The sequence below is a fragment of the Photinus pyralis genome, unplaced genomic scaffold (genome assembly GCF_008802855.1).
Source record: "Photinus pyralis isolate 1611_PpyrPB1 unplaced genomic scaffold, Ppyr1.3 Ppyr1.4_LG3a, whole genome shotgun sequence".
In the NCBI taxonomy this organism is placed as follows: Eukaryota; Metazoa; Arthropoda; class Insecta; order Coleoptera; family Lampyridae; genus Photinus; species Photinus pyralis.
The window spans coordinates 7,411,122-7,436,584 of NW_022170509.1; the positions used below are offsets into that span (position 1 = coordinate 7,411,122).

The window sequence follows — 25,463 nt, forward strand, 5'->3', positions numbered from 1 at the left end:
AATGTATTAAAATTTATTTTTTATATCACTTGAAGCCCAGGTAATAGTCCCAGGTCTGTAAATTGTGCAAGAACAATTAAGAAAAATAATCAAAAAATTATAGCTAGACCAATTAATTTAGAAAATAAAGAAATCGTACTGCAGAAAAACATAAGACTTAAGTACTATAGACCCAGCGACCAAATTTTAAAAAACTACAACAAACCCCAAAAGGTCAATAAAATAGACATGTCAAATAAAAATTGGATTCAAGATAATTGTGACTTTGGAGATTTAGATAGAAAAACTATTGAACTTTTATATTCACTAACAGATACGCAGATCAGGCTAACGTAACTACCAAAATTAAACATAAAATTATATTAGATGACAATGTAAAACCAAACGCAAAAAAACCCTACAAAATTCCTTTCAAACATAGAGACAATTGAATGCAATGCCTTTTGGTCTCTGTAATGCACCAGAAAATTTCCAGAGGTTCATACATTTTACATTAGGAGGTCTCATAGGTGACATTTGCTAGGTATATTTAAACGAAATTTTAATACACAATTCAACCCGAGATTCAACCGATATAAAAGATCATTACCAACAGTATTTGATCGATTTATAGAAGCAAACATAAAATTCAAAACAAAATGCAAATTTTTATCAAAACAGGTAAAATATTTAGGTTAGGTATATAATCACCCCAAATGGAATAAGGCCGGATCCAGAAAAAAATGAACCCATTCACCAAATTCCAATCCCGAAAACATTGAAACAAATCAGATCATTTTTAGGTATGACTAATTTTTGTAGGTATGATAATGAAATTTAATAAAAATGACTAGAGAGCACCTTAATTAAGCGTTTTCAATAAAAAATTGCGGAATAAGCCCTAAATTTTCCACAGTCTTTTAGGTTTTAAAGCAAGAGATCCCATTGTCAATTTAAAGAATGAAACAGTTTACAAAAATAACCAACCCTTACAAATTTTCTGTGAAATTGATAAATTTCATCATCCCATTGAGACAAGCTAGGCGATAATAATAATAATATTAATAACAAAGAAGAACCGGAAATAATACGACCGAATAAAACTTTTACAAAATCGGAATTAATCGAGGAATTAATTCATAAACCTAAAATAATAAACGATTTAAGTACTATGGAAAGGGATAACAACTGAAAATTTAAGGGCACAATTAAAATATTTTCGAGATAAAAGCTAAATGGACATTGAGATCCGCGATATTAAAACAAGAAATAAATAAAGACAAAGACAATAATAAGGGTAATAATAAATAGAAACAAAATAATGTAGCTAATAATAATAAAACAAGACCCCCTGTGGGTTTGGGGGTAGAATTGACCCACTCCCGCCCTGGAGGTCGTAGAAGGCGACAAATGGGACAGAAGGAGGCTAGTCCAACCCTGTCCTGAAGTACGCTTAATCTGTTCCAATTCCAAGAATTCCATCCTATAAATCTACCTTGTTTGTCCCGTCTACTTATCCCGAAATCCTTAAATGGAGTGTGCTGAGAGGATGAATGGCTCTACGTTAGTGAGTCACCAGCACTCCCGCAAGGGGAGTTTTGGCGAGCATGGGGACTATAGCTGGTTCCCACACCTAAAAGGCGTGTGGTCCCTGCGACAAAGGGACGTTAATGGCTGTGGCTATATTTTTTTATCTCGAAAAGGCCTATGATATGACATGCCGATACGATGTTCTGTGAAAGTTGCATAGCTGGAGAGGTGAAATATGGGAACGCTCTCACGACGTCGAAGGTCCTTGAGAATGATATTCCCAAAGGCTAGCGAAGGTTCACCTTATTTTCGATTGCCATAAACGACATTGCATCGACCCTGCCGTACACAAGTGCCTCTTCGTTGACGACTAGGCCATTTTCTGTGCTGATAAAACTGTCGAAGAATAACTAGGCATCTCCAACCAATCGAAACCAAATAATCAGTACCGCCGAAAGCCCTGGTTTCAAGTTTTCTCGTGAAAAAACGAAATGTATCCATTTCTGTAGGCTAAGAAAACCTCACCATGGTCCTGTAGTTTTCTTTAAAGATCGTCCCATCCCTGTCTTAAGATCTTCGTTTTCTGGGTCTCGTCTTTGATAACCAAATTAAGATGGAGAGATTGGTCCTTAACATACTTAAGATGCTTGCGGGCACCAAAGAGGGGAGGGGGGCTGATCCTAACGTTGGTACAAATGCACCATTCCCTGTTACTATCAAAGATGGAATATGGTTGTGTAGCATACTCATCTGCACGTAGGTCAACCTTAGCTAGACTGGACCATCACCACCACGCGGGAATAAGTGCGCACCAGTCCCATCGATATAATGCTTTCCGAGGCAGGTTTCATAATCCTCCCACTGTCTCGCAGATGCGATAGAATTCTTAGTGTAATGTAGCGGGTATTCGGACGCAACCAAGTCATCCCAACTATAAACTTAGCCGTTTTCTGGACATGTCCACAATTACTAGACCTATGTTCGAGCCCGCGAATAATTCGCTGCGATGGAAGTTAATATAACGCCCGTATCACCCTTTGGACAAGGCGAAGTTCCACCTTGGATGGTCCCGGAAGTGAAGACCTCGTAGAATACGTAAACAGGGACGCCAGTAGCAATATACCGAAGCAACTTTCATGCATTTCTGGAGGAGCATCGGGACTCAACAATCATCAATTTAATAAAAAAGAAAAAGAAGAAATAATATACAAAGTAGAAGCAAATATTAAGGGCACAAACATAATAAAGGTAAAGAATCTTTGCAAGAGGTAGATACGAAGATAATTATTGAAGAATATGAAGATATAATAGAATAGTATGAAGAATATAAAGAAAGACAAAGGATTTATGACGAAATGAAGATGTCAGACCAGGACCATGCCAATTTTTTTGATAGAAAATCGGAAAAATCCAATGAGTCAACGGATGACACACATCAACACAGTATGCGACCGTCGTTACACAGTGCGCGGGAAGTCAATTTTTGAAAAAATTAGTTAGTGTATATCTCCGAGAGTAAAAAAAAATATTTGCAAGAGTTTTTATTTGTTAGATCAACTTATGTAAGTGATCCTTCATTTTCAATGGAGCATTATATGTACTTCAGAACATAAAATAGTTTAATTAACCTATCCAACCAATTTCCCTGCAATACCTGGATAATTACGGAAAAACCAAGGGTGTTCGTTAATATCGAGGAGCCACGGCCCATCGTCGGCGCCGTAATTGACTACAGTATATCTAAACACAAAGGAGTACATGATACGGTGCGTACCGTCACATAAAGGTGCCGTCGTCGCATATAAAGCCAGAGGTGTTAATTATTCTAGAACATTTTCAATACGAGTTACCCTGCACAATAAACGCAACTCGAAGAATCAGGAATTTCCGAATTACAGCAAAATAATTTGTGGAAATGATATTAAGGGTCGCGTGGTGCGTTGTCTAATGCACTGATGAAAAATCCTTACCCTAGATGATGATAAAAAAATTTATCAAAAATTTAATCATTATTCCTTCAGCGGGTCTACTGAAACACTTTCAATAGTGTATTTTTCAATTCGGTTGAAAGCACAGCATAAATGAGAATTATTCCTTTAGGCTATAGTATGGAAATGAAACATTTCCATTATCCTTGATGCATAATTCCGATTTTATGAAATGGGGACCCCAGCTAAGTGAAAAACAGTTAACTTATTTTTCTTTGAAGCCACGAGAAAAATATTTCCATGTAAATTTTATGTTGATTGTATTTTTTGCAAAGAACCGCCCTTATTAAAACTGTATTAATAAATAATTCATTACTTACATAAGAACGGTAAATTCGAGATTCAGATTGTCTAAATAAATGGTAACAATTTCTTAATCGTGATGAGTATAGGCGTTCTTACAAAAAAAAACGAAGAGGTTTGACAAGAATTGATACTTCGCTTCAGAATACGAAATAATTTTCCTTGAGGGTCTATCAAAACTGGGTTAGATCTCATTTCAAAGTTTCGATACGAGGTTCGTGATTTATCAATAAGACGTGTTTTCCACTAAGGTTAGACGTAGATTTATTTTTTGTTGTTTTTCGTATACCATCCTTTAATAGTAGGTGTAGGGCCTAACCGTAAAACAAACTCCGCTGCATAAATGAGAATGGACTACTGCTAATATAGCGCCAGTGTATTCAAATAACAAATCTAAATCCCAAAGTGGCACAAAGGGCCGATTCGTCACATCATAGGATTTTCTACCCCGCATGAGCAAGTGAAAAATTACTGTACACAGTATTTGGGAGGTGCACTCTCAGCTGATACTATTTCACCTGTTTACAGTAGCACAATCCATCCAAGCAACACTTTCGTTTGGTATAAAAAGATTTATTTGTCGCTAATACGATTTTCTGCACTTTTTGTACATAGTGAGTATAGGTATAACATAACAGTAACCGGCTGCAGTACAAGAGTACTTCCTTCTTAATTGGTCTGAAAGCGAACTCCTAAAGAGCACCCTTACAAGCCCTTCAAAGTGTAGATTTCGGTGCGTTTCATAATGAACGGCTTCTCTTATTATTTATGATTTTTCATTTGTCGTAAAGGCAAGCCAATTAAAATGTAAAAGCTATTTCCAGGTATGTAATTGCAAGAAATTAAACATGAAACGTACTAACGCAATCAGGTAGCTTACTACGCTTAGATTTTAAGTACCTACAAAGATAATGCAATTTCACTAAGATATGTTTACTTGAGATTTAATCAAAGCTTTTACACGTACCCTTTTCTCACATTAACTATTTAGTAAAAGAAGAAACATTTTTTATAAATATGTGATGAGGTTCCATGGACGGGGTATTATAAAATATTGCTACGCTTTTCCAAATCATCTCTCTGATCAATTTTATTGATCGGTGGAATTTCGTGCGGTCACTACGCACGCAACCCTCAAAACACCTGTTCAGTTAGCTCAAAACAAATCAAAATTGAATTTTATTCTCTCACCTCGTACACATCCGGCATCTACTAGCAGAAAATTTTTTTTCAATTTGAAAGACTTGGCCACGAATATAAAAATCTGCCATGAAGAATCTATCTGGGCCGCACAAATGATTCGAATAAACACACTAATTGATCGACATTATTCAAAAATTTATTTCGAAACACATGAAACAATAATGGCTGCTAGGACCTTTTAGAAAGGTTTCACTAAGCAGACAACTGCACCGTCGAGTGACCCTTCCGGAATCCTAATTGTTCGTCTTGAATGAAGCGTATTTCCTCCGTTTGATCCTACAGCCTCCCCAGGCCTCACCGCTACTTTCACGATCGTCGACTGCAGGCTGATCGGGCGTAAGTTTTGTGGGAACTGGCCCTGATGATTCTGTAACATAATTACGTCGGCACGTTTCCGTCAAGATCGAAAGTGCCGCAATCTTAGCATCGCGTTCAGAATAAAAGCGAGAACTCTTACTCTTTCTCGGGTTGCTATTTTTGATGGCGTCGTCTTGACGCAGGGATCTTCTGACTCTTCGGCTGACGGCATCGATAAAGTCCAGATCCGCGTTTTCGTCGGCCTTCTCGGCGTCCGTATACACCAGTCCTCTAACTCCGTGCAGCGGGAATGATCTCGGTGTGGACCGGGGCAGCGCAGAGCAATCCCCCTCGCTATAGGATCACAGGTGGTTTTCCCAGGACTCATCGTGGATGACGGTCTTGACCTCTTCTTGAAGTTTTCGGAATTTTGCTCGATCTAACGGATCCCACGAGCGCTGGAAGCGCGCTCTGAATCGGTTCTTCACCCGGATTAGGGCTCGTATCCGTCCCGGAAGGCAGTAATCGCCTCTGCGCTTCCGAAACAACTTCGTGGCGTCTCGTAGGGCAGCTAAAAGAATAAAATCATTGAAAGAGATAAAACATAAACAATATTTGACATCACGAACGATGGTGATTTAATTAAATTATCTCAAAAATATTACGAATAGGTCACTGTAATATGTAGATCTGCTATGTCAATATTTGAAGTTAAATTAATTTTTAGTAAAAGGGGTTGAAACAAATTTTTCTAGTCAGGATCATTGGAAAATTGAACGAACTTTGAGTGCCGGTTTGGAAAGAGCTGTGATAACCTGTGATAAACTGTAAGATTAGTATACCTGTCTAAATGTTGTTTTAGCTCCTGTTGGTCTATATTTTTGTAAACGTTTTGTATGATAAATACCAGTGATAGGTTAATGACCTTAGTAGTTGAAGCCGAGGTGGGACTTTTGTGAGTATTCCCAGCAAATGGGAAAGCCCCATTCTACTCTGGAACTTCCTTCTAGGGTGTGCATAAGGAGCATTTCCCAACTTAAACAAAGAAACACGAAGTGGGGGAAAATATTAATATCAAAAAAGGCTTCCGTCGAATCAACGGAGTTATAATCGTTAAGTGAATCTCAAGCAAATGTAATCATTACAAATCGATTGTATCGAAAATCATAAAATTTATCTTTGAACTTCGGATCACATCCTTCTGAGCTCAGAAGGGCGCGTTCTGTAAATATGTAACAGGCCAAAAAAACAACAAACAAATAATGCATAATATATTGCAAAGTAGCAATGCTAACGTCTGAACCGGGAGACTAATCGTATACTAAAACTAAAATTGATACTCGGCAATGCAGTATGCAGTACAATTAACAGAAGGTTACAATGACACCTGCCCAATGATCTATCTAGCAGATTCTGATATGCATGTTTAGACTACTTTCAAATTGGCGATTTTTAGCCGCCCTATAGCAATGGGTGCGCGTGACTCGATTATGATAATGTTGTCATACGCACTAATCTGTTCGCCCTTGCAACTGATCAATAGAGCAAAAAAAGGTGTTTTTTCGTCGGAATCCATTTCACTATTGATTCAGCAGCTCAACGTCGCCGCTAAGGATCGCCAATGTGTAAACCATCTAAGGCCAGGCGCGCACTTGCGATTTTCTGTCGCGCGACTTAAAAACCGCGGTCGCAAGTAGAATTCGAAGAAATTGTTGCTATAATCGCTCTTGTCCTTCCCTTCTCGAAATAAAAAGAAGAAGCGGTATTGGGTATTAGGTAAATAAAGCATGTTGCATCTGTTTACTCTCTGAGATTTTCTAACGTAAGTGCATATATCTTCGTTTAAAAATGAGTGTTTTATTTTTGCGACTAAAAGACAGAAAATCGCAAGTGCGCGCCTAGTCTGAGGGCGACACAAAAACCTTTAGTTACAGGAGTTTGCCACTGGGTATTATCCTACATGTTATTTCAGTGTTAAAACACAAATGTGGATTGTGTAGATTGCAAATGACAACACATTTTTTTAGTTAAAACTGATAACTTCATACGACAAAATGACAGCTTGGCAGTTATTTTTTGCGTTGGAATAGTGTGACACTTTGTTTCAAATTATTTTCCATCCATGACAACCATTGTCACAATAATCGTCATAGATTTTAGGAGCTAAGCTCAGATTAAATTTGTCGGTGCAAAGTTTACGATTCCTTGAATCACAAATGATGGCCAATTTTATTTTGATTTCGGTGTGGTACCGTTTCAAATTTCATGTAACAACGGTCCAAAAGTTATAGGGGTGTAGAGCTACTTAATTTCGCGATAAGCAGATATTTTGTCGCCGAAAAAGACACAGGTGTTCAGTTATTCAAAGACTTGCATTAATTTTGGAGTATTTGCTTGGAGTTGAGCTCAAAAATTAGAATTACTTGTAAGCAACTCTTAAATCGTTTTAATTAATTTGACATAAGTAAAGGTAAGCAGAGGATAGGCTTTGAAATCGACCTGGTCGCTCCAAACGTTTGTATCTATTTGGCCCTTTGAGGGTGGAGCTATGAATGAACACTTTTCAATAGCTCGCGCATAAAAATTAATTTGAAATAAGTAAAGGAAAACACAGACGGGACTAGATCTGAATATATAATCTAAGAGCTAGCGAACCATCCGACTAACCGGATGACGCTTTATTACCAGTCAATTACGAAAATACCGTTCTGGCAGGTATCTCGCGACACAATAAACGAATGAACATTGGTTTCAATCACAATTAGTCCTGCAATTATTGCCATTGCTGGATCCAAGTAGACCCGGTCACCCCATAATAAATTTTAGAGTTCTAGTGATTTAAAGGAGCTCTAAAATTTGTTGCTTAGGATATCAATAATAACTCATAAATTGGATAGGTACAATTCTCAAATTGATTTACAATATTGGGAGAGAGGGGAGTCCAGCGGGGCGTCGCAAGGCGGAATAAAAATTCCATCTCCAATGAAAGATTTGCTTTCTACTTCATTTGAAACTGTCATCATCAAAGACGTCTTGGTCCTCGTAATTGTAGGATAATAGTACCTACTACCTATGTCGGACAATACGGAAATCGACGAAACGGAAATTTGTGTCTGGAATAACATAATTAGCATAGTACAAAAGATAATTACAGTGTATCACTGAACAGTTCCTTTTGAAGAGGTTATTTTTTCCGAATTTTAGAATTTATTTGTAGAAAAACTTTCTGGCCTTTAGCTAAAGCAAACTTTTTGGTAATAACTAAGTACAATATCTAGCAGCTCGACTTAGCAAATACTTTTTTTTTAATTAAAGAGGAAAGTTTATATCTACAGCTTTAAAATAAAATGTATTCAAATGTAAGCTATAACTTCGTGCTGATGTACGTAATGGCCCTTTTTATTTAGTCACACAAATTATTTCGAAATAAAAAAATACAGGACGAAATAACGGTAGAATATAATTCGACCGGCTCAACGTATTAATCTGCTTCAATTAGCGCCGTATAAGAAAAGAGGAGTTGAAAAAACTCAAAAGTATTTCAAACAAATTTTAAGGGGCTTTGCAAGTTTACCAATTTATCAGGATGTAGTGTTGCCTGCGAAACTAAACTAGAGATTCATCAATTACGGGTCGAGTCAAAATTTCAGTATTCATTCACAGTTGCTGCACAGTTAATTTCATTGCAATTACCACAGAGGAAAATATGTTCGTCCCTTAATAATTCAATCCGTTTAATCGTATACAAATGAAGTTGCCACATAAATTCCAAAAGTTTTGTGCGCGGTACATAAATTACACAAAGCAAAGCTCGAATGAGAAGGTCAGTAATTGGCCACTTACGGACGCCTGCAAATTTGACAGTTAACGCGACTTTTTGGATATCACAATAACGATAAATAAGCATTTCAAAAATTCCATCCACTGCTTTATCTGCAACTTCTAATCCCGTGAATTATGCCAGGCATTTAAGCATAAAATATTTCTCCACCTTCAAAACGTTAGTAATATAGGCCGTGTTGCTTCTGAATAACAGCGCAATAATTCAAGAACGCGATTAGTTAGTATTCCTTATAAATAAAATGATATGAAAAGGAATGTTAAGCATTTCCATCACGAACTAATTAGTTTATTGATTGCTTTATTTTGAACTCAAAATGCACAATAAAAGGTATATGAGGAAATATGTGAGAAACTTTCCTCTAATATTATAACGCCAAGCTTTTCATGAGAAAATTCTGAATCGCGCATGCATGTGGTTAATAATGATTGAGTGACACTTGTATCACAGCATGTCATAATACATTATTCATTTATTCAGAAATCTATTTTAAATATTATAACTTTTAGAAAAATAACCGTCTGGTCCCTATACGGTCGGGGGATGGGCCACACCTCACCTCCTCAGCGAATTTAATTATCATACTAATTAGCCTTTTTGAATTGGCAACCAACACCTTATACTTTAAAGACAAACTAGGTGTAAAACAATATACGAAAACTCACCCCAGCGCCAATACTAACCCTGTAAAATATTTTCCACAAATCAAATCTGTGTATTTAAGCTCTTAATAAGCAAGGGTACGTTACATGAACTTAGTACAAATTGATGTGACAGAGTATAAAATGTGGGTTTAATAAAGAGTCGAATGCCTTTCCTCTGTACTTATTTACGTTCTTTCAGTAATAAGTGCAAGAGGGAAATGCGCCATTTTAAACTTTACTAAATCGCTAAAATTTCTCAGTTTTTAAATGACATGTTCCAAATTATTTGTAAATTACTAACTCCTATTTTTCACTTGCAGTTCCAAAAATCGAGATACTGGGGGAGTCCGACATATTCGTTAAATCGGACAGCAAGGTGACGCTAAAATGCGTCATAACCCAGTCGTTAGAGGAACCGGCTTACATATTTTGGTACCACGATGGCGAAAGGGTGCTAAATTACGATAGAAACGCCATCGATATCCGAATGGAGAGGATAGGTTCGGACACGACAGTAAGCACCCTCACCATCTATCACAGTGTACCCCAAGATTCGGGAAATTACACATGTAGTTCGTCCAATTTGGAATCGTCAAGTGTTTTGCTACATGTTTTGAATGGTAGGTTAAAACAATCATTGAGAAAAGTTAATTGTGTATGTTTTTAGGGGAGCACCCAGCGGCTATTCAGAGGGGCAAAAATTCGGCGTCCCATATTACGTGTTGGTCCCAATTACATATGGGTTTATTTGGATTTGCAGCCTGTACCACTCTTAGACTGGCCCTCGCCATTGCTCCAGTCACAACCACAAGCCAGTTATTAAGTGTATAAGCTACTTGCCTCTGACTTATTTGTGGTTGTGCTTTAGAATGAAATGCGCTTTTGTTTACATTCACTTAATGTTTAATTTTCACTGTGTTATTTACGAAAGAAAAACTTTGCTCATTTTTGAGAAACATTAGATAAATGGAATATTGTTATTATTTTCAAAATTTATGAGAGTATTTGTTAAATGTACCAAATGGTGATTTTTGTTGTATCCCTATTTAAACAACTATGTCTCGATAAGTTGTTATATATGTTGTTGAACTTGCTGCTTTGTCATTAGGAAAAACTATATAAGATCATTTGTAAGTAAGTTATCAGAGACATAACGATATACAGCAAAACTGTTTTTGACCTGTTAACATCAACATCAACTCTGTAGAATAATGTTTCTCTATAATACCATAATATAATAAATATTGCCAATATATTATATTAAAAGTTAAAACTAAATATAAACATGAAAATTTTGGGTGCAATTTTATAGATCGGCAATCGCGGGGCGACGAGAAAAAGAAATTTCTTTTTATATTCGATCGACGTTTCTTTTAGTCGGCCATATTTTATGAGCTTCTCTGTTTATTTCTTTTAGAAATTCATTTCTATATTTGTTTTGTTTTGTACCTATATGATGAGATTCAATTCCCTCATGTATTTAGAATTATTCCGTCCCTTCAATCCCGGTGGGTCATATATGTATATATAGTTCCTTTCTTCACCTTTTTCTCTATATTTTTAGGCGTAGGTATTCAATTGTTCCGTATTGATTATAGTTTGCAAACTTTACCGTAATAAAATATTGAATAATATGTAAATGCTTTAAAATGTAATTATGGTTTACAATGTAAAGTAAATTATGAGTTTCTTGTAACAAAGGTGGATTTATACGGAACGCGAAAAGTGTTCAAATCAGGAATGTTTCTGATGCAGTTATCCAGTGCCAAAAGAAATTAAATTTAGCCTTTCACGGAACTCAGACATTTGTATTTGGTCATGCCTGTCAAATTACGTATTACTTTACAGTATGCATGCTTGCCATAAAAAACTTATAAGCCTTATGGCTTGATCACCTCATGTTGTCATTTATATTTTATAATATGTTCCGGGACATTTTTGCAATAATTCTTCTATTGGTTTTCCAGGGTCCAGGTAGCACACTGTCATTATGGAATCTTCAGATAGCTTTTCAGTCAATATCTGCGTTTGCCTTCCTATACTGGTTGCAAGGGAAGTTTGATTGAAATAAAATAGTGGGGTCAATGTCCTTTCATGTCATATTGTATTAGTTTCATTGAGTACAAATTACAAACCGAAGCTCTGATTAGAGTTTCGTACTGTTCGCAGAAGTTTCAAATGCTAGGCGTATTCCAAAAATCACTTTTTGGTACCGCCTTGATTCATGAGAGATCTTAGTATATATTATAATATATACCGGGTGGTGCATGGTAAGTAGGAACACAGGGATTTAACATAAGAAATTCGTTTTATGCAATATCCTGCAATCCTGCACATTTTACAGAAAAAACTGTCGAGTTCAGAATTAAAAGTTGCATACAAAACTGTTTTTACGTGTGTTCTATTAAGCTTTTGGTAGACCCGCAAATTTAAAAATAAATTTCAACATTTCTGTTATTAGTCGCAATTCATAAAACAACAAAAGTCATGGCTATTGCTATACTAATAACAGAAATGTTGAAATTTATTTTTAAATTTGCGGGTATACCAAAACGTTAATAAAACATGTAATAGTATATTAAGATACAAGTGTATAATCAAGTCTTTAAAGCACGCGCAACGAGTTTAAGGGCACGACGCAAAGCGGAGTGCCTTTAACGTTGCAAGTGCTTTAAAGACCAATTATACACGTGTATCTTATAGTATTTTTTATTATACCTGCAGTATAATTTAAAAATAGGAAATACAATGAAGTCATATTGACGTTATACTCGAATACATGTCTAATTAAGTGGGCTGGGTGTTCGTAATTTCACGATTGCCATGGAAATGTCACTTGACGTTTGCTTATAAAAATCATCGTCTTTGTGAATTAAAAGATTTCCGTTGAAAAACATAATACACCGTCCATTAAATCGATTGTTGTAAAGTCTAAACAAACGTTGGTAGGTGTAAAATTCAACTCCAGCAAAGCCTATTATAAAGAATATGATAAGTTGTTTCCATGGATGAATAGGAAGTTACTTACGAATACAGTCTTAAATGCATCCATAATGCTGGCATATATGAAAGAAATGTCAAAGGTATTTAAATCTTCTATATTTTGGTGCATTCATTCAAAACTTTAAAGCAATGCTGCGATTAAAAAGTGGAACAGATTTGGAAGCATACCCTAAATTACGCGCGTTTGTGAAAGCTTCAACCAAAGGATAGGTACAAAAGCCAAATAAATGTTCTGCATTTACAGAAAGCGAGCTAAGAGGATTTTTTTATTTCATTCAGATGACAGTTTCAAAAGTCATACTTGAAGTATCGTTACTTAGCAACTTTAAAGCACGTGTGTTTTAAAGGCCCTTCTTCGCACGCGTTTGAGTGTTTAAAACGGAGATTGTGATTCAGGTATAATAAAAAATAATTTTGTATGCACCTGTTAATTCTGAACAACTTTAAACTCTACAGTTTTTTCTGTAAAATGTACAGGAGGGCAGGATATTGCATAAAACTAATTTCCCATGTTAAATCCCTATGTTCCTAGTTACCGTGCACCACCCGGAATGTTGACTGAAAATTAAGTACCAGATGGAGTCAAGGAATTGCTTGGTCCGTTATACTAATCGAGATTTAAGCTATTTAGAGTTAAATATCCTGCGCTAATTGTCATACAATCCAAGAGGTTTAGGTCTGTACCTAAGAAAGTAAAGACACACCCAGACATTTCAAGTAAAATATTAAATACTTAGGCATTATCCTATTAACTAAAATAATTTTTTGTCGCATACTAAGATCTCTTTAAAACCCTTAACATACCAAATTCAATGACAAAATCGAAAATTAACCCTACCGGTTTACCTTCGTTTTGGTCGTTTGATTATTTCATAAAATTGTCGAGCATACATGTTAATTGGGGGAGGATTAAACATCTGAGGATTTATTAACATTAAACACCGTACCATTTTGATAGTTTGACATTTTGATAAATTTTCACTTTTAAGCGTGAAGATAACCGTTACAATTCTGGGTGAGTTACGGTGCTAACTATTTTTTTAATTTTCTTTGCGCATCTTTTTTATTATTTTTCTTAGGTGAAAGGGCCATACATGAGATATTTTGAACAACCTTCTAGATGTAGCATTTATTTTAAACAATGTTTTGCAGTAACAATATGTAGAGATATGACCAAATTTTTATTTATTCAATTTAAGGCAGATATCCACCAGAAAAGTATATGGTAACACAGAATCTGCGAAACCTGGTGTAATAAACTGTTTCAAACCAATGTGGACAACGAGGGACAAACACGTACGGACAGACAGAAAGTCTAAATGACCAAAATTTAATCACTTAGTCCCTATTACTGAAAATAGAATTGGAAAATTCGAAACCGTAAGCGAGTTACCATGTACACAGCCGGACGAACGTACAAAATTCATGATTAATAATTAATGACCTATCTGAAGTGAAATTTTGATTATTCCTCTCAAAATATATTAAATTCTATAATCCATTTTTTAACTACGAAAAATAGCGCTTCTCTCCCTTGTGCTACCTACAAACGATGGCTAAGGTTAATCCAATGATTATAAATATTAGAATGTGAAATATCTTGCCTTATAATCATATGTGACCATTCGAAAGACATAAGAGGAATTCCCTTGTTGTGGATGTAAAGGGGCGGAAGGGGAAAGAACGCTGTTATTCCTCGGAAGCAAACGTAAAATGACAGGAAGCACGTTTTTGTGGTTCGAATGTATCATTTAGTGACCAGGGGTGCTCCATCTTTAGTTAATCAGGTGCCGTTGTTTGTCTCCTTTTTAAATTTAGTGTGTTACATACCAAGTGAATATTGATTTGTTAAATTAATGTCATTATACAGGATGCATTAGGCAATTAATGTCATTATACAGGATGCATTAGGCAAACGCCAGGGAAGCGATAGGGTTTTGTCATTATTATAATTAGTTACATCCACCGATTGAAGTTTTATAATTATGCTCACCACATTTATATTTAATTACTCATAGCGTAGGATTAAATTGTATTTTATTCTGTACATAAGTTGGTTTACCGTTCCCCATTTACAGTTATAGCTTTCAACCTGGAATATTTGCCTTTAATCATGTACTGTGCACCGTATAGAATAATTGAATTTGTTTCAAATATGACAATGTTTGTTACCATTCCTTTACAGGGCCATCCTCATCTAGGGACGAGTTGTCTGAGGGTCAAGATGTTGAATAATTGCACTTGGCATTGAATTATTTAATTTATACTAATGTTTTACCAGGACATGTCGCTTTGTTTCGCTGAAATGTTAATTAACCTTATACTATGTTAATATTTAGCAGGGTGACTTGTTTCGAATATGTTACATATTTGAATTCATCAATCTCGCCTTTATCTTAGATATACAAGCCATAGCCCGCCTGGCATACGCCAGAGATATATTTTTATGTGTCTTAGAAAAGGACCCTCTTCCTGATATTGCTAATCGACTCTTCTAGTTGACCCTTATTGACATGTAGCGACTGAATTGGTTTTATCGATCTTTTATGCTATGTGCTATGTTGATGGTTGCTCTGTTAATATTGTTGTTATTATTTTATGTTACCTATGTCATTACTTGTCTTTTTATCGAGTTATCATGTTAATGTTTATCTCTAAGCTCTGCCTCCAGTTACCCAGGGATCTGCTAAAAGTGTACACTGTTCTAGTAATGCCTTTTTTATGTACTCATCTGAGGACGAGGTGTGCGAATATAACTGCACTTGGCATTGAATTATTTAATTTATACTTATACTAATTTATACATGTTTTTTTGTTTTGTTGAAATGTTAATTAAGGTTATGCTATATTAGCAGGGTGACTTGTTTCCTATTTCGGCTACCATCAGAACGAATGTACTGGTCATGCGATGAAGATCCAGGTGCCAAAATCGTGGAGGATGGGATGTCCAAGAACCGTTATCTGAAAATAAAATCTATACTGCACTTTGTGAATAGTGGTGAACTTGATAAAAACGATACATGTTTCAAAGTTCGTCAATAGAAAAGGTTAACACGGTATTTCTACAGTTTGGTGTGTTTTCGTCGCATTTATCCGTTGATGAAATGATAGTGGACACCATGGACTGAAACAGTTTATAAATTATGGACTTTATGCGGAGGCAGTGGATATTGCTACCTATAAATTTATGGAATAGGAGATTTGACGTTGGATTCTAACGTGATCACGGAATTATTATCGTGGCAAATCCAAAGAATCACGTGGTTTTCTTCGAGAACTTTTTCGCCAATCGTGGTTTACTTATGCATCTAGGAAAATTAGGATTCCGAGTCACAGGAACTGTCCGAAAGCCCACTGGAAAGTGTCCAAGAGATGTCCAAAGAACAACGAGGAACCTATAATTCGACACCACATCAAACATTCTTATGGTTAGATGGTATGATAATAAATGGGTCATCGTTGCAACCAATTACGACGGAGTGGAACCTTTAGCTAATGCATCACGATGGAAACGTGAAACGAACTGCAGATCGCCTATTACCCAGCCCAAGTTGTTCAATGGGTACAATAAATATATGGGAGACGTGGATCAATAGATACGACTGGACGTGAGATGGAATGGTATTGGCCCATTTTGACTCATATTATTGATATCGCTATGACAAACGTATTATATCACTGTAGCAGTTCTGTATATGAAGATAATGGCATGCAGCAAGCGTACTACTAAATCTCTTGGGCCATTTTTGGACACAAGGTCCGATTGGTTGAACCCCCTCCTTAATGTGAGTAGACCCCTAAGTCGTACTGTTCGAAATGTAACATCACTCTTTGCGCAAAATGATTTGTTCCATTCCATACTAAATAACGTAATGATTATGGTAACAATAAATTATTTGTACATATATGTATACTTATTACTCTGTAAAAAATAATGAATTTGGTATAGTAGGCACTTACAAATGTTATTTCGTGCTTTTGCGCAGCTCTTCGTCGCAAAAATTGTGATTGATTGTGATTCGGTTCAACCCTTTCAGGCCTTATTCTCGGGCAGTGTGGCAATTTATGTGGGGGGCCACCCACAGTGCCACTGCGATGGATACGAGTTTCTTATATCGATAGAAACGGTGGATGGTTATTGAGCCAGGGTCACATTGCCACTCTACTACTATTTCTGCACACATTAGCTTGTTTACTAATCAACATTGGTACCTACCTAAAACTTCAACTTGGATTTCTGCTCTATGAAATTATTGCATATCTGCAATGTTTCAACTTGCGGAGATCCAGCTTCCATTCTATATTGTTCAGATTTAAAGCACCATCCCTTCGAGAAGGGTCGTGTTGTTTTGTACCATAACCATCGATTACAAACAGCGCTATAATTAAGGTAACGTAAAATTTTTGATTTGTATAAAAATAACAATCGGTTCTCTTTAAGATTTTTTTGTTTTTAAACTTGACATTTCATATTTTAATAAATGTTATGACCTTGCTTTTTACATATATTCCGTATTTAAAAATATATTATTTAATAATGTTTAAGTAATTATACCTGAAGGAATGAAAAAATTCTTAAAGAAGTTAATTTTTTTGTAAATTGGTGGAAGGGAGCAGCGTCGTAATATTTTTGTTTGGACTCATTTAGAAGGAGTTTGTATTCTTCTATCCATTGAATTTCATTTATCACGTAAAGTGGGAATATTGCTCTAAACGAGTTCAATTTTATTAGCTAAAAGTGTTTGGTTTTTTTGTATAAATTCGCCAAACTTCTTATAAGAGTATACTTTCCGTATTCGTCCTAACCGTAATACCTTTAGACAGGAAAATAGTGGATTAAGTCAAACTAAAGTAACAGACTCTTGACTTAACTGAATTAGAATTTGTTTTTGAGCTAGATATAGTAGAAAATTAATTTTAATTAATACGATCGAGAGTATTCACCCCCTGTATTGTAACAAACAGTTATATTATTCGTGAGCGAAATTTCAGGGGCGAATTTTCCGGGCGTCAATTTTCTGGAGACTTCCCAAAAATGTAATCCGATCCATTGTGCAATTTTTAATTGTTTATCAATACAAATTAGACATGTTATTGGAACATATTTCTTGTTAACTTTTTCGAACCTGGCGGTTGAAAGTATGATGGACACTCCGTGTACGTGTAAAAGCATTTTTCTCATTACGCCAAAAATGACTTTGGATTTATTAGTTTTTATATCAAAATGTATCCAGGAATGCGCCAGAATTGGGATATCCGAAAAATTTGACTAGAAAACGACTTTTTGGAGCGTGATGACCTAACGAAACTTTTTCACCCTGCAAATTATTTGTTTTCCTGTTGCTTTTACGACCCAACCTACTCTTTTTGCACGTCCAACTACAATTGGCAACCCCCACTAATCAATCTCTCAAAAAGTTAAAAAAAATACATATCCTATTTATTTCGAAGAATGTCCAAATGTAAACTCATTTTCAAGCTTTACATTTCATCCCATTGGTTAGGGTGGCCACCCTCTTAAAAAATTTCACTTGTGCTTGAATGGAGTCGTGTGATACCTACACTTTCTCTCACCAGACGTTACTCTAAATTTGTTTGCCATTGTTTTGGTGTTATTTTTAAATTGTTTAGTTTAGTAGAGTGATGTTCTACGACTTAATGACAACATTAGTTTGTATCAGTCAGCTCGGTTAGTAAAGAATAACACAAAACCATTACTGCCAGCGCAATTCATCGTTCGGGCAAAAAACAATCAGCACCTCGACAATTACAGGTGTCATGTGTTGGGCATCGATCAATCAAATTGCGTCCTTCTGTCAACGTATTGGTACATAAATAATGATTTTGACATATTTTGGACGAGAACGTAAAACAACAATAAGGGAGTAATGTCACCGGGGAAGATGAGCAATGTATAAACGTCAACGAATGAACTAGTTTCTAGTGATAAGCGTAATTTGTTATCAATTGATTCGTGACCGCCTCTTGGGGTGGAATAGGTGTGGTAAGGAACATTTTTATTTTTTTTAATTTTGAAAAATTCGTTTTGATATTGCATGAAAGTGTATAAGTAAAGAGTTGTAGATCTTGTTACGTGTGTCCTTGAATTAAAACAAATCTAAAATTAACGGTACCTGCACATGTCTGCTATGTTCTACTGAATTTTTTTCATGATCTATTCCAATATTACTTTGGTGGAATTGAATCGAACGAAAATTTGTATTCGACTGCGCCTCAAATGTTTGCATATGAAAGTGGAAATTGTGGCCGAAAATTTAATTAATTTTTCAAGAGTATAATTTGTTAGTTTATACCTATTCTCATGGGAATTAGTTTAGGTTTATGAAAAAATGCAATTGCGAAGCATCAATATACACCATACAGTTTGTTTTGTAACTTTAAAATAAACATGTTAAATGTGTGATGGGATTGAATGCTGTTTTGACGTTAACTTGGCACGTCTACGGATCTGACCACCGTCCACCGGTAAGATTTAGTTCCTGTATATACTTTTTTTGTATATATTATCAAAATATCCTCTTATCCTAGAGTGTGAGGATCGTATTTACACTTCAACTTAATTTCTATTCTACTATAATTGTACCATATTAACGTCCTATTACAGAATTGTGTTCTTTATTTTTTGAGTTTCTCTTAGCTTTTATGTGTTGTACCTCGGAATTTCAGGAGTTGGTCGTTCCACGTCTTTTTTGGTCTCCCTCTACCTCTCTGAAATTGTGACCGTGATTCCCATACTTATTTACCTGTCCCAACCACGGCAGTTGTTGGTTCTCCAGTAACACAACATAACGTAACCCCACGTTTCTAGGGTATGAAGCGAACTTTTAAATGAAGATTGTGGAAAATTTAAGGGCTTCTCCTGGAATTTTTTTGTTGAAAACACTGAATTAAGGTGCCCTCTAGCCATTTTGATTAATTTTATGATTCATTCTAATCTTTTTTTGTTATTTTTGCGGCCGTGCGTAGCAGTGTTACTCTGTAGTTTTTTGTATCTCCTTTTTTGTGTATCAGAAAGATTATCCTCTGGACATTTTCTATTGTGCCAGGCCTTATTAAATAATTCTTGTAACATTTCCATGCCGTTGTACCCTAACTGTTTGATCATTTCAGTTGTTTTTTTGTCGTGTCCTGGGGCCTTTCCATAATTCAAACTCTTCACTATCTGTTGTGTGGTAATTACCTTTGCAGTGGCAATTTACTGAACTCGTGGGGTCCACAATCCCACTGTGATAATTTGCGGCTATCACCAAAAAAATAATGTACTTTACATTGATTTGTAGAACTTTGCGGCGTCTAACCAAAATAAAACAAATAGGTAGAGTAATAACAATTTACGACATTTAATTAACAAGAAATATATACATTGAGGTGAACAAGAAGGTGCTTACTGTTCAGCAGTTCGAAACCGACTCTGCTTCATTTAGGGATACTTGTCCCTGGAATCTTAAAACTACCGTTAGGCCTTGTCGAAATACCAAGAAGGTCTCTTCTAAATAAAAATACTAGGAAATTCTCAACAACTAAAAGGTCTTTTGTGAAAATACTAAGAAATTCTCAACATGCCCCCGGCCTTGAAAGAAGGCTTTCAATAATATACTGCATTTACTTAACCTAACAATATAACAATGAAAACTGAATACAAATTGAATCTAGAGTGTACATCATGGTTTCTTAACAACTAACAATTTTCAAGAACAAGAAAAAACTATCATCACTGCACAAATTAATCATTTGCACTTCACTATAACTATACGATTGGCAGAGGACAAATTTTTGCAAAAGAACGTTTCACCACTCCATTTATAGTTTTCACAGATGCAACTCGCGCTACTCCGTCTGCACCGGGATGAACAGCTACAACAAGACCCAGCTTCCAATGTAGAGGTGGCTGGTTATCTTCTTTCAAGAGCACCAAGGTGCCATTTTTGAGGTCGGACAGATGAGATCGCCATTTCGTGCGCTGCTGTAGCTCGTTTACATATTCTTTACTCCATCTCTTCCACAGGCGTTGATGAAATTGTTGAACTAGCTCAAATGCTTTGAGACGTGGAATCGGTATACTGCTGACGTCTGGATCTGGCAGTGAAGTCAGTGGTCTTCCAATCAAAAAATGTGCCGGCGTGAGGGGTTGGAAGTCATTGGGATCGCTTGATAAGGGAGAAAGCGGACGGGAGTTGATAGTCGCTTCAATTTGAGATAGCAAAGTACTAAACTCTTCATACGTGAGTAAGGATGTACCTAATACTCTCCTTAAGTGTGATTTTACGGATTTTATACCGGCCTCCCACAGGCCTCCAAAATGAGGACTATGGGCAGGAATAAAGTGCCAGGTGGTGCCTTCAACAGCAAACGTTTTATTGATGTGATCGCCGTTACTCTTTAAAAATAAGCTCAAATCTTTCAGTAGCGAATTGGATCCAACAAAATTGGTTCCGTTGTCGGAATACACGTGAGACGGTTTTCCTCGGCGGGAAGCAAACCGCCTGAATGTCATTATGAAAGACTCCGCTGTTAGACTAGTCACCAGTTCCAAATGAACTGCTTTGGTCACAAAGCAGATGAAAAGGCATAAATAGCTCTTAGAGGTTTTGGCACCTCGGCCCTTGTGGTTTTTAATGAGGAAAGGACCTCCATAATCTACGCCAACGGTGGAGAATGGAGGTGCAGCTTGTACACGAGAAGGAGGTAAATCGGCCATGATGGGTTTTACCAGTTTGGGAGAGAATCTGAAACACTTCATGCATTTGTGTACCGTCTGCTTAGTTAGACTTCTTCCAGAGATAATCCAAAATTGGTTCCTAAGGGAATACAGAAGAAGCTGTGGGCCAGCGTGTAACAATCTCAAGTGCTCTCGGAGAGTGAGTAGTTTGGCCAATCGATGTTTTCCCGAGAGTACAATAGGGTGAATCTTATCAAATTGATAATTTGATTTGCGAAGTCTGCCACCAACGCGCAGGATACCTTCTGAATCCAAAAATGGATTCAGACTTATTATAGAGGAGGACCGCTTCAGGGGGCGATTTCGTCGTAGCTGATTCAGATCTTCACCAAAGGATTCGATCTGAGATATTTTTATCAGGCATAAAAGAGCGGCTCGAATTTCGAGTACTGTTAGAGGGCCAGTGATGCGATTTTTCATGACCACGCGACAATTATTAATAAATCGCAACAGAAATGCAACAACTCTTTCCAATCGAGATATATCGGAAAATTTGTCGATTAGATTAAATGATGTTGTAGTAATAAGCGAGTGAGTTTGAAGCTTGAACTCAGGTAGGTGTGGGAGTGAATCAGGTGGTTTTGGCCATGATGATTCACAGCTTGCGAGCCAGTCGGGCCCATTCCACCATAATTGAGTGGACTTTAAAGATTTTGGCGTGACTCCCCTGGATAGCAAGTCAGCAGGATTGCATTTGGTGGGAACGTGTCTCCAGATTGCGGAAGAAGTACGCTCCTGTATATCAGCGACTCGATTGCATATAAAGGTTTTCAATAGATTAGGGCTGGTTTTTACCCATCCTAACACTATTGTAGAATCTGACCAAAGGTACGTGGCGGATACTTTCATATTTAGCGAATTAATTACCTGTTCAACAAGTTTAGCTAACAGGACAGCAGCGCTGAGTTCTAGTTTGGGAATGGTAAGGGGCTTTAGGGGCGCCACTTTCGATTTGGCACATAACAAACTTATATGAATTTTATTACTTTGATCAACAGATCTGAGGTAGATACACGCGCCATATGCGCTGATAGAGGCATCACAGAATCCATGCAGTTGAATGTTAGTTGATCGAACGCATATGGAGTGCCTGGGTATTTGGAGTTCAGTAAGCTCTATTAATTCGCTCCTATAAGAGGACCACTTCAATAAAATGGGCTGTGGCACCGGATCATCCCATCCTAATTTCTCCAGCCAAAATTGTTGTAAGAGTATTTTAGCACTAACGGTGCATGGACTGAGAAGGCCAAGCGGGTCAAAAATTTGAGCAATTTGAGAAAGAATAGTACGCTTGGTTATCTTACTTATGGGAGCTGGTGAGATGGTGAAGGTAAAACTATCGGTTTGAAAATTCCAAATTAGTCCCAGAGTGGTAGTATGATCATGGGATCCCAGTTCCAGTAAGCCTGGATGGATGTCCTCCTCGGGTAAGTGAGCCAGTACCCTTGGATCGTTGGAAATCCACTTACGAATCGGAAAGCAGCCTTCACGAAGGGCATGTGAGACTTTAGAGGCGAGTACTTGGGCTTCAAAAAGATCATCGGCGCCAGTTAAGAGGTCATCGACATAGAAGTCGGACTTGATGATGCTTGACGTTTTGGAATCGAATTTTTCGATGTCTATTCCAATTTGATATAAACATCGGATGGCGAGAAATGAAGCAGATGCTGTACCGTACGTAACGGTGTTCAAGTCATAGGACAAAAGCGGCTCTGAGGGAACAGGTCTCCACAAAATGCGTTGCAGGGGTCTCTGATCTGGGTTTACTAGAACTTGTCGGTACATCTTTTCAATATCAGCGGAAATCCCGTAAGTATATTTTCGAAATCTCACCAATATAGAAAAGAGGTCCTGTTGTATGGTTGGGCCAACCATTTGAAAATCATTGATAGACCGTCCCGACGTAGTCGATGAGGAACCATTGAATACCACTCGAAGCTTGGTGGTAAGGCTTGAGTCCTTCATCACTCCATGGTGGGGAAGATAATACGAAATGCCTCTAAAGGATGCATTTGAAAGTGACATGTGGCCTAGATTTTGGTATTCCTCCATAAAGGCAGTATAGCGCTCCAAAATGATGGGATTCATTTGAAGACGCCTCTCCAAAGCGAAAAATTGTCTTTGAGCCTTATTGTATGATTCTCCTAGGGTGTCGAGAGGAGCCTTAAAAGGAATGTCGACAATAAATCTTCCGTCTTCATCTCGTGAGACGGTTTTCGTAAAGTGGGTCTCGCATTCCGTCTCCTCAGCTGAATGTACCTTGTCAGAGGGATAGCTTTCTAATTCCCAGAATTTGGCTAACTGTTCAGGAAGATCGTTTAATACACTCAAATTGCATTGCGATTTGGTAGAAGGGATGGCACCTATAGGGCCAGAAATTACCCAACCCAGTTGGGTTTTTTGTAGAATGGGCATGTTTGGGCCTAACCTTATTTGACCCGCGCATAATAAAGAAAAGAATAGAGGCGATCCGATTAACATATCAATATTTCCGGGAGTATTGAATGATGGATCAGACAATTTGATGTGTTTTGGCAGTTTGATGTTGCAGTTAAAGCGGAAACTAGGCATTGTGCCAGTGATCTCTTCAAGAATCAAACAAGAAACGTCCTCTTGAAAACCCGAATATTGAGATCGTAAAATTACACGACATTTTGATCGAATAGTGGAGGATAATTTACTTAAACCTGACACCGTAACGTTAGCATTTTCGACGTTCAGCTTCAATTTCTGACAAATGCTAGCGCGAATGAAATTAGACTGCGAACCAGAATCTAATAAAACACGAATTGTGTGTGCCGCTCCAGTAGAATCAAGAATTTGAGCTGAAGCGGTTGGTAGAAGAACTTGAATGGTGTTCGTGCAAAATGCAGCAATACTTTGACTTGGTTCATCGTTATTGCTACTAGAAGGATTGGACTCTATTTTCCGCCCAGTAGGCGCCTCTTGGCTAGCAGGACCAGAGCTTAGGTGCAGCAGGGAATGATGCCGCCCCTTGCAGGTGCGACAGCTGTATTTAGAAGTACACTGAGTTATCATATGACCCTTGTACAGACAATTCAAACATAGTTTTAATTCTTTAACTTTGGCAATTCTTTGAGATGGAGAAAATTTTAGAAAATGCTCACAAGAATTGAGTGTATGGGAGTCTTTGCATAATATGCATATTGGAGAATTCATCACAAAGGATTTTGACATTTGAGGTTTTCCTTTGGCGTATACTGGCGTAGGGGTAGATTTCGAATCCGATTTGGATTGCAAGCTATCTAGCAAGTTTGCAGTGTTTGTTAAGAAAGTTTTGAACTCGTCAAAGTTCGGTATTGCGGTACCAGCATCATTTTGGTTTCTTTCCCATTGGCGTAATGTGGTAGAATCTAGTTTGTGAGACATTATATATATGATGGTAGTTTCAAATAATTGGGCGTCGGAGGCTAGCGAGCGTAAAGCGGTGACGTGTTTGAATAATGCATCAGAGATCTTTCTTAATGCGGGAGACGCCTCCTTGACACAGGATTCTAAATCTAGTATAGATCTTAAATGATTGCGTATTAGCATGCGAGGCTGATCATACCTAGCACAGATTGCTTTCCAAGCAACTTGATAGTTGCCGGCGGAAAATTGTAGCGATTTGATTACCTGGCTTGCGTCGCCAGTAAGGCTTGACTTCAAATAGTGTAGTCGTTGAACGTCGTTTAGCTCCTCATTTGAATGAATGAGGCTGTTAAAAATTTCCCTGAACTCTATCCAGTTTTCTAAATCACCACAGAATTTAGGAATTGATATCTTAGGCAGATTAAAAAATGGGTTCTTGTGGGAAGAACTGTTAACGCTTCTCGCATCGGAATTGCACGACGGAGATATTGAAATGCGTTCAACTTTTGCTTTGTTGAGCAGCAATTTCGCGAATGAAGTCGCTTTAAAATAAGCAGATTCAA

General features: G+C 37.1%; 2 protein-coding genes across 3 annotated transcripts in view; one reads left to right on the plus strand and one right to left on the minus strand.

The window, feature by feature from the left end:
* Nucleotides 1-11,195, plus strand: part of LOC116165584 (neurotrimin-like) — a 355,447-nt gene extending 344,252 nt beyond the window's left edge. Inside the window, exons 3-4 of one of the 2 annotated variants that reach the window (XM_031480146.1) lie at nt 10,106-10,405; nt 10,453-11,192. In XM_031480146.1, the coding sequence (XP_031336006.1) occupies nt 10,106-10,405; nt 10,453-10,616 (464 nt within the window). In that variant the 3' untranslated portion in view covers nt 10,617-11,192. Of the gene's footprint in view, nt 1-10,105; nt 10,406-10,452 lie in introns of both variants that reach the window. The other variant, XM_031480145.1, reaches the window with a different exon arrangement.
* A 9,361-nt stretch (nt 11,196-20,556) lies between these two features.
* LOC116165746 lies at nt 20,557-24,918 on the minus strand. The gene has a single exon (XM_031480412.1). The coding sequence runs from the start codon at nt 24,916-24,918 to the stop codon at nt 20,557-20,559; it is 4,362 nt and encodes a 1,453-aa protein (XP_031336272.1).
* Between the last annotated feature and the right edge of the window lie 545 nt (nt 24,919-25,463).

Coding starts and splice junctions, on each gene's coding strand:
- LOC116165746 (XM_031480412.1), bottom strand. CDS start 24,918: ATGTCTCACAAACTAGATTCTACCACATTACGCCAATGGGAAAGAAAC.